The 10,185-nt window shown below is 60.8% G+C and overlaps 1 protein-coding gene across 1 annotated transcript; it reads left to right on the top strand.

The window, feature by feature from the left end:
• Nucleotides 1–883: 883 nt before the first annotated feature.
• Nucleotides 884–5,260, top strand: LOC140902265 (uncharacterized). Its single transcript, XM_073322179.1, has 3 exons — nt 884–953; nt 2,140–2,675; nt 3,035–5,260. The coding sequence occupies exon 3, from the start codon at nt 3,078–3,080 to the stop codon at nt 3,720–3,722; it is 645 nt and encodes a 214-aa protein (XP_073178280.1). The 5' UTR covers nt 884–953; nt 2,140–2,675; nt 3,035–3,077; the 3' UTR covers nt 3,723–5,260.
• The last annotated feature ends 4,925 nt before the right edge of the window (nt 5,261–10,185 follow it).

Below are 10,185 nucleotides of genomic sequence, written 5' to 3' on the forward strand. Positions count from 1 at the left end.
CTTTAATCATTCCTGTGACTCTTCTCTGACCCTTCTTGACTCAGCCGGCATTGCGGAGACGTGTGGGTGAGAGCAGCCAGCTGGAATATCGAAATCGAGGGGTACAGCCGGTAGAGGAAGGCCAGGCATTGCAAGAAGGGGGGAAATGCTGTATTGCATCTCAAGAACGTGTACACTTGCTCTGCGATCCAAAGATTGGAGAGAGGCAGAGATGAAGATAAAACGAGGAAGTGGAAACCAGGGCCAATGTGGTGGTAGGGTTGTGCTCTAGCTAGGCAGGGCCAAATTCGATGTTTATTTCGTTATAATCTCAACGGATTGCATCAACATTTCTTCCCCCCCCCGCCCCCGTTTTTATCTATTTGCGTTTTAAAAGTTGCGGGAAATTAAGGGGGGGTGTCAGACAACGGGGAGGGTCAGACAATCATGATTTAACAATGGCAGACGCTGAGATTCAAAACGTGAAGCTTTACACCGCCACTGGTCACCAGCCCACGTCGAAATGTACCAGCGACTTATCAAACCCGACCAAGCCCTCCAGCAGCCGGGTGCTGACTGGGCCTAGCAGAAACTGCGATGAATATCCATGGAGGTAGTTCTTCCTGGGTCCAGCCATGTGTGGAGAGATTGATGTCTTCCGACATTTGCTGATACATAGATCTAGCTACAGGCCACCAAATAAGGAGGTAGGCAAGACATTTTTAGAGCCAATAACAGACGTATCCAAAGCACTGGACCTGTTAGGAATCAGGGACTTTGACGCCTCCAGAAGACAACACGGAGTGTCCGAGATCTTGGATGGCATTGGGGACAATTCCTTTGTTTCTCAGGGTGGAGGACGGAAGTGTGGGGGGAAGGGAGGGGTTTCAAGGCTGACACGCAGGGAGGACCTGGCTGAGAGCCGAACGGTGGACAGGAATGTGATCGCAAAATGATCGGGTGAAAGGCAAAGGGTGAGAGCAGCAGAACAAAGACTTGGGACGGGGACGAGCCCGCGGGCCTCGGGGATGCAATTCCACGGGGAAAGAGGGGCTAGTGGCTTCTACAAGAAACAATATTAAAGTTACAAGAGCAAACTAGCCCAACGTGGCGGGGAGGAGCCCTGGTGTGTGTGTGTGTGTGTGTGTGATCCCTTGCTACAGGGGCTGGGCCCTGCTCTGTGTGTGTGTGTCACCCCCTGCTACAGGGGCTGGGCCCTGCTCTGTGTGGGTGTGGGGGTGTGTGTGTCCCTGACACCCCTTGCTCAAGGGAATAGATGAATCTCTAGAGAAAATCCTTTCCAAGCAACCAACCTCACAAATGAGAGTTTGTTTGGCCCGGACAAACCAGGGCAGGGACTGGCTGGCTGGGGGGTGAGGGGGCAGGGATTGGGGCACGGGGCCTCTCCCCTCTAGGGGGCACTGGCCCCGATCCAGCTCACTGCTCTGCTCTGAAAGACACGCTAGCTAGTGAGGTGAATTGGAAAGGACTCAGCACGGGTCCCACTGGGCAGCTGCCGCCCCGCCGCAGTGCGGCCAAGTGAGAAAATGCCCTAAAGAGAAAGTGGGGGAAATAGAGATACTTTTGGTTCATTCAACTAGTGGGAAAAGGGGCTGGGGTCCAGGACCCCTGGGTTCTGTCCCCGGCTCTGGGAGGGGAGTGGGGGCCAGTGGTTAGAGCGGCGGGGGTGGGGGGTGGGAGCCAGAAGTCCTGGGTTCTGTCCCCGGCTCTGGGAGGGGAGTGGGGGCCAGTGGTTAGAGCGGCGGGGGTGGGGGGTGGGAGCCAGAAGTCCTGGGTTCTGTCCCCGGCTCTGGGAGGGGAGTGGGGGCCAGTGGTTAGAGCGGGGGGAGGGGGGCTGAGAGCCAGGACTCCTGGGTTCTGTCCCCTGTTCTGGGAGCAGAGTGGGGTCCAGTGGCTGGAGCGAGGGGGGTTAGGAGCCAGGACGCCTGGGTTCTCTCAGGCGCTGGGCTGTGTATGCAGAGGGATTGACACGGGGAGTTGCCTGGGGTCAGACATTCCCGCCCCCCCGCACGGTCAGTGTGTGGCTGGGTTTTCCCTCGGGGGTTGAGGTGGGGGTATCTGCCCCCCTCCCTCGCCTCGTAACCCAGGCGTCCGGGGCCGGATTGGAGCGCGGCGTTTCCACCCGGTCGCCTTTTGCAGTGACACCGGCTCCTGCTGCGGGTGGAGGGGCGGACGGACAGAGACAGACGGGACCCCCCTCGCCCCCCCCCCGCCACGGCGGGGACCTGGGGCCGTCACAGGGCGCCAGAGCCCGCAGGGGGCGGCACATGCCCCTGGGGCGCAGGGGGGCGCCGGGCTCGTAGAGCCTGGACAGGTGCCGCCCCCCGCCCAGCCTGGACCGGACCGGACCGGACCGGTGCCGCCCCCCAATCTGGACCGGACCGGTGCCGCACTCCCACCTGGGTCCGGATCGCTATCGCCTCCCCGCCCCAGCCTGGACCGGACCGGTACCACCACATCCAGCCGGGTTTGGACCGGTGCCGCCCCCCATTTGGAACCAGGACAGAGCTGCTGGATCCCTCCCCGGGCCTGGTTCGGAGCCGGCCCCAGCGCTGCCCCCTGCACCCGCAGGATGAGCTGAGGGCACCGTGCTCGGCGCTGGCCAGGCCGGCCGTGTGGGCACCAGAGCCGCGATGAGCCCGGAGACGGGACGCTGGGCACAGGTGCCTGGAAAGGTAAATAAATCCCCGGGAGCTGGGTGCCGGTAGCAGGGATGGGGGTGTCTGCCAGGGGCAGCAGGGGGCTAGGAGGGGGCAGTGGGGGTGAGCTGGGGCAATTGGGTGGTAGCGGGGGGGCAGGGGAGCACTGGGGCAGTGAGGGGGTGCCAGGGGCCAGCAGGTGTTGCTGTGGCCATGGGGTGATGTAGGAGGCTACTGCTCCCACTGGGAACTGAGCTGGGATCCAGGGCCTGGATGGGAGCCGGCGCCCCCCAGAGGGAAAAGGCCCCATCTGAGCCCTCGGAGACTCCCGTACATGGTGCGGGGTCTATGACACACAGCTGACTGTCCCCCCTCCGTCCCGTTTCTCCTTCCAGACGCTCTGAGCTTTCCCGCCAGCCGGGGGGTGCTGCCCGCCCCATGGATCTCCACCCCTTCGGCTCGCGGCCCCCCAGGGACGGAGCCGCCGACCTCCGGCACCAGCCCCCGGCCCGGGAGGAGCCGTCCGGGCGGCGGCTCAAGCTGGAGGAGGACGAGGAGGCAGGCCGGCCCCGGGCCCCCCGGGCCCCGCCCTGGCCCCCCGGGGAGGCCGGGCCGGAGCCGGGCGAGGCCGCGCGCTACGGCCGCTACCTGCTGATCGACAGCCAGGGGCTGCCCTACACGGTGCTGGTGGAGGAGGCGGGCGCGGCGGGCGAGCGGGCGGGGCTGCGCAAGGTGTACTGCTGCCCGGTCTGCTCACGGACCTTCGAGTACCTCTCCTACCTGCAGCGCCACAGCATCACCCACTCGGAGCACAAGCCCCACGTCTGCCGGGCCTGCGGCAAGGCCTTCAAGCGCACGTCCCACCTGGAGCGGCACAAGTACACCCACGCCGGGCGCAAGCCCCACCAGTGCCCCATCTGCCAGCGCAGCTTCCGCGACGCTGGCGAGCTGGCCCACCACCAGCGGGTGCACACGGGCGAGCGCCCCTTCCAGTGCGAGGACTGCCACATGCGCTTCGGCGAGCGCAACACGCTCCAGCGGCACATCCGCCGCAAGCACCGGCAGCCGCCGCCCACGCCCTGAGGGGCACGGGGAGCCCCGCGGCCGGGCCGCCGCCGCCCTGAGGGGCACGGGGAGCCCCGCGGCCGGGCCGCCGCCGCCCTGAGGGGCACGGGGAGCCCCGCGGCCGGGCCGCCGCCGCCCTGAGGGGCACGGGGAGCCCCGCGGCCGGGCCGCCGCCGCCCTGAGGGGCACGGGGAGCCCCGCGGCCGGGCCGCCGCCGCCCTGAGGGGCACGGGGAGCCCCGCGGCCGGGCCGCCGCCGCCCTGAGGGGCACGGGGAGCCCCGCGGCCGGGCCGCCGCCAGCCTGAGGGGCACGGGGAGCCCCACGGCCGGGCCGGCGCCAGCCTGAGGGGCACGGGGAGCCCCGCGGCCGGGCCGGCGCCAGCCTGAGGGGTACGGGGAGCCCCGCGGCCGGGCCGCCGCCGCCCTGAGGGGTACGGGGAGCGCTGGAGCCAGACTGGCAACTCCCCATGGTTTAGCACACAGCAGCCCTTGTACCCACATGGCTCCCTGACTCTGGGGGCATGGTGGTCCCTACTGTACCCTCACACCTTGTCTAGGGGAGGGGGTGTGCCCTGTACCCCTATGGGCAGCCCCCCTGTACCCCAGCCCAAGGCATTGGCCTCCCCACAGATGTCCCCCATGGTGTTCCAAGACAGAGGGTGCCCCTCGCAGATAGGGCAGGGCAGGCTGGGCCGGGCCAATCCGAGCCCATGTGGGTCCTGGAGCACTTAGGTAAATACTGGGGTTATGGGTGGTAATTCACTAGGGGGCAGGGAATGGGGCACAGGGCCTTTCCCCTCAAGGGGGCGCCAACTCCCATCTGGCCCCAGGACAGGGACGGGCTGACTCAGAGGAGCGGAGAACGGGGGCACGGGGCCTTTCCCCTCAAGGGGGCGCCAACTCCCATCTGGCCCCAGGACAGGGACGGGCTGACTCAGAGGAGCGGAGAATGGGGGCACGGGGCCTTTCCCCTCTAGGGCACAAATAGCTCAGTCCTACAGCCAGTGGTTGGGGGGGAGGAGGAGGGTTGTCCTGGCCACCCCCATAGAGGGTCGTGGTGATTCTACATTCCCTAGAAATAGGCTCATATTGCTCCTGATGGCCCATCTACCCCGGTATCTGGCCTGCTCCTGCTCCCTGGAGCAGCCCCACTGGCCTATCTAACCTGGTATCCTGCCCCCAGATCAGTCCCAGAGGCCCATCTGCCCCGGTATCCCACCTCAAACAGTGGCCAACAGCTGGGGGCCATCACGGAAGGCCCACCATGCACTGGGACCAATCTTCACGTAGTGTTTTTCGGTCTGGCGCCCCCAAATGGCTGCAGGGGGAGGCAGGGGAGCTGGACCCCCCCCCCCCCACAAGGACTCCCACCCTTCTGATGGTCCCGGAGAAGGAAATCCAAGGACAGACCTGGACCCACAGGCCGCCCAGCCCAGATCACTCCAAGGTGCCCGGCCTGGCCAGCTGCTCCCCCTCCACAGCTCCAATTTACGGTGGAATCTTCGTTCTCTTGGTTTTTTAATTATTATTATTAATTAAAACACTTTTTTGTTGTTGTTTTTGTGTGTGTGGAATGAAGTGTCAGGGCTGGGGTTCGAATTCCCACAGGGCAGGGGCTGCGGGTGTGATAGAGTCCAGCTCATTGCTGGAGGGGAGCTCGGCGGCTGGTTTGGTACCAAAAAGTACATCTGGCGAGATACAGCTTTGGGTCCCAAGTGGATCTTTACCACCCATTTCTCACCCAAGTTATTTTCCGGCAAAATCCTTTTTTTTTAACCGAGAGTTTTGACCAAGAAAACTGACATTTCGGGGGTGAAAATATTCAGGTTTTCATTAGAAGTTTGGCCGGATAATGTGGTTTAAAAAACAATTTCTGTGACTGAAGCTGCATTTGGAAACCCCAGTTTGTGTCAACTGAAAATCATGGTTAAAATCCCCAAACTTTTGATCAGAAAATACATTTTCCAAACTGAAAATAGGTTTGGAGAAACCAGGTTTTGAAATGAAAAGATAGGTGCCCTTTATTTTACCAGAAACACACATTTTCCCCAATGTTTTATTCCACTTTTTTTTTACTGCTATTTTACTAAAAATCACAGAAGATCAGGGCTGGAAGGGGCCTCAGGAGGTGTTCACCCAAGCCCCTGCTCCAAGCAGGACCAACCCCAACTAAATCATTCTAGCCAGGGCGTTGTCAAGCAGGGCCTTAAAGACTTCTGAGGAAGGAGATTCCAAGTGGTTTCCCGACAGCAAGAAAACTTTTGCTGAAAAACCAGCATGTTCTCACCAACCGTCTTCTTAAAAATAGTTTTCAACCCCAGGGACTTTCCCCGAGCAACAAAAATATTCGAAAGGAGAAACTTGGGGCCACAAACGAATTGTTTGCCCGGTCAGTTTTCAAGACCCAAACATTTTGACAACCAGAATTTTTGCACCAGAATTTTTTCTAACCCAGGTCCGGTCATTTGCATGAAAGATGGTTTTCAAAGACTGAATCATAGAATCATAGAATATCAGGGTCGGAAGGGACCTCAGGAGGTCATCCAGTCCAACCCTCTGCTCAAAGCAGGACCAATCCCCAATTAAATCATCCCAGCCAGGGCTTTGTCAAGCCTGACCTTAAAAACTTCTAAGGAAGGAGATTCTACCACCTCCCTAGGTAACGCATTCCAGTGTTTCACCACCCTCCTAGTGAAAAAGTTTTTCCTAATATCCAACCTAAACCTCCCCCACTGCAACTTGAGACCATTCTCCTTGTCCTGTCCTCTTCTACCCCTGAGAATAGTCTAGAACCATCCTCTCTGGAACCACCTCTCAGGTAGTTGAAAGCAGCTATCAAATCCCCCCTCATTCTTCTCTTCCGCAGACTAAACAATCCCAGTTCCCTCAGCCTCTCCTTATAAGTCATGTGTTCCAGACCCCTAATCATTTTTGTTGCCCTTCGCTGGACTCTCTCCAATTTATCCACATCCTTCTTGAAGTGTGGGGCCCAAAACTGGACACAGTACTCCAGATGAGGCCTCACCAATGTCGAATACAGGGGGACAATCACGTCCCTTGATCTGCTTGCTATGCCCCTACTTATACATCCAAAAATGCCATTGGTCTTCTTGGCAACAAAGGCACACTGCTGACTCATATCCAGCTTCTTGTCCACTGTCACCCCTAGGTCCTTCTCCGCAGAACTGCTGCCTAGCCATTCGGTCCCTAGTCTGTAGCTGTGCATTGGGTTCTTCCGTCCTAAGTGCAGGACCCTGCACTTATCCTTATTGAACCTCATCAGATTTCTTTTGGCCCAATCCCTCCAATTTGTCTAGGTCCCTCTGTATCCTATCCCTGCCCTCCAGCGTATCTACCACTCCTCCCAGTTTAGTATCATCCGCAAATTTGCTGAGAGTGCAATCCACACCATCCTCCAGATCATTTATGAAGATATTGAACAAAACCAGCCCCAGGACTGACCCCTGGGGCACTCCACTTGACACCGGCTGCCAACTAGACATGGAGCCATTGATCACTACCCGTTGAGCCCGACAATCTAGCCAACTTTCTACCCACCTTATAGTGCATTCATCCAGCCCATACTTCTTTAACTTGCTGACAAGAATACTGTGGGAGACAGTGTTAAAAACTTTGCTAAAGTCAAGAAACAATACATCCACTGCTTTCCCTTCATCCACAGAACCAGTAATCTCATCATAGAAGGCGATTAGATTAGTCAGGCATGACCTTCCCTTGGTGAATCCATGCTGACTGTTCCTGATCACTTTCCTCTCATGTAAGTGCTTCAGGATTGATTCCTTGAGGACCTGCTCCATGATTTTTCCAGGGACTGAGGTGAGGCTGACTGGCCTGTAGTTCCCAGGATCCTCCTTCTTCCCTTTTTTAAAGATTGGCACTACATTAGCCTTTTTCCAGTCATCTGGGACTTCCCCCATTCGCCACGAGTTTTCAAAGATAATGGCCAATGGCTTTGCAATCACAGCCGCCAATTCCTTTAGCACTGGCCATTTTTTCAGGTGCATGTTGGTTGTTTTGTTTTTTTGGGGGGGCAGCCCCCTCAAACATTTTAGCAGGGGCTTTTGATAAAAAGAAGACAGGTTTTCAAAAATTCCTGCCAGAAATCGTGGGTTTTGTTATTTGGTAGGATGGCTGGCCTCTCAAACGTCCATCGAGGGTGTGGGCCAGTTAAGGTGCATCTACACGGCTCTGTGAACCCAGGTCTTTGGGACTCGGTGTGGCCAAGCCCGTGCCTGCATGTCCACACTGAGTTGGAAACCTGAGTTTACAGCTGCTGGGTGTGGCTCTCAGCCAGGCTAACGTGTCCACACCGCAGAAGAGAGGGTTTGGACCAGCGGCTCATCAGAACGCGGGCTCTGCCCCGGCCCCCTAGCAGGGCCCTAGGAGCCAGGGCCTGAGTGCGGGCTGACCCGAGTCGGGCTGATTTGTCTGGGGGCTGCAGCTCAAATGTGAGTCGGAGCCAGGCTGAGTGTGCAGTGTAGACATGCCCTGTGTGTGCGCCAGCCACTAGAGGGGGCCAGAGAACCAGCCTGGCTCATGGGCTGGCCTTAGAGGTGCAGAGCTGAGCTGGGTTTGGATGTCGGTTCTCCCATAGACCCCCCCTAAGATCTGTGGGGGTTAGAACAGGGGGGCTTGGAGCCAGGACTCCTGGGTTCTCTCCCCAACTGTGGGAGAGGAGTGGAGTCCAGTGGTTAGAGCAAGGGGCTTGGAGCCAGGACACCTGGGTTCTCTCTCAGGCTCTGGGAGGGGAGTGGGGGCTAGTGGTTAGAGCAGGATGGTGCTTGGAGCCAGGACACCTGGGTTCTCTCTCAGGCTCTGGGAGGGGAATGGGGACTAGTGGTTAGAGCGGGGGGGGGCTGGGAGGGGGTCACGACACCTGGGTTCGCCCTTCACAGCCCAACGGGAGGGGGAGGGCGTATCTGTTCCTTCCCGGTCAGGGAAAGCCCGGGGGGGCGGGTGCTGGGGGGACCCCCGCCTCGTCGCTTTAAAGAAAAACAAGGCAGGTTTGTTTTTTTGACCGCAGACAGGAAAGGCCAGACACGAAAATCTCCGCTGCGCTCCCCTTTAAATCCCGGGATTTGGGCTCTTAAAGGGGCGGGACGGCCCGTGGCTAGGGGGAGTGCGGGGGGCGGTGCTGAGCCGGGCCAGGTGAGGGGACAAAGGGGGGGAAGTGCATGGGGCTGGGGACCTCCCCGGCCTCTCGGGGGTTAAATGGGCCGGGGATACCCCAGTTGGGGGGGCCCTTCCCCACCAGGAGCCCCCTGCTCCGTGTGGGACCCAGCGCCGAGACCGGGCTGCGGGGGCGGGGGGGGTCTGCCCCGCTGCGACGGCCGTCTGCTCCTGGGGACCCCCGGGGGTGGGGGCCCAGCCCCTCCCCCATGCCAGTTCCCCCAAACATCCCACAGGTTCACATGAAGGGCTGGGAGCCAGGACTCCTGGGTTCTCTCCCTGGCTCTGGGAGGGGAGTGGGGCCAGTGGTTAGAGCGGGGGGGGGCTGGGAGCCCGGACTCCTGGGTTCTATTCCCATCCCTGTTTGTCTCTCCCTTGTATTTACACCCTTCCTTTCCCTCTTTCCAGCAGGGGTTGGGGGGCGGCCCAGAGACCCCAGCCACCATGAGGGGCAGCGCAGGCTGGTGGGGGAGATCCGGGTGGTGAGGGTGAAGAAGGAAGAGGAGGAGAAAGGAGCCGGGTGCCTGCTGGGCATGGGCAAGCCATACGTCTCGGAGCCGCTGGCCTGCACTCGCCCGGGGCCGCACCCGCTCCCTGCCCAGCCCTCCCTGCTGGCCGCGCCCCCGCGGTCACGCCCGGGCACTGGGCAGGGCGCCAGCCCCCTGGCTAAGCCCTATGCCTGCTCGTTCTGCCCCGAGCGTTTCAAGCGTGCCTCGGACCGGCGGGACCACGAGCGGGTGCCCACGGGCGAGCGCCCCTACCGCTGCCGGGTGATCGGCAAGCGCTTCACCCAGTCCTCGGCGCTGACCGGCCACCTGCGCATCCACGCCCAGCCCCCGGGCAGTGAAACCGGCTCCCCCCCGACCCGTCCGAGCCAGTGGGACACTGGTGGGTGCGCCAAGGACCTGCTGCCAGATGGTGGCGGTGATGCCAAGGGGCCGGTGCTAACTTGGGTGCCCCTCGGGTCCTCTGCCGGGGGCCCTGGGCCTGACTTCCCGGCTAACGGTGCCTGCCCATCCCTGCCGGCAGTGAGGCTGGCAGAAAGCCGGTGCCCTGGGGCATGGCGGCATCTGGCAGTGGAGCGAGACCTAGAGCAGGGCTCCCCTGTCCCTGGCACGGGTGCCTGGCTGTCCCCTGGCGACTCAGGCTGCGGGGAAGCTGACGACAGGGGGGGAGTGGCTGAGGAAGAGGAGGGTGGTCGTGCTCGCTGCTTCTTGCTGGAGAAGCTGGACCGGGCACCCCAACTGTGCCCGAGCCCTGATGCCCATGAGCTGGGTGTGCCAGTCCACGC

The sequence above is a fragment of the Lepidochelys kempii genome, chromosome 23 (genome assembly GCF_965140265.1).
Source record: "Lepidochelys kempii isolate rLepKem1 chromosome 23, rLepKem1.hap2, whole genome shotgun sequence".
Taxonomy (NCBI): domain Eukaryota; kingdom Metazoa; phylum Chordata; order Testudines; family Cheloniidae; genus Lepidochelys; species Lepidochelys kempii.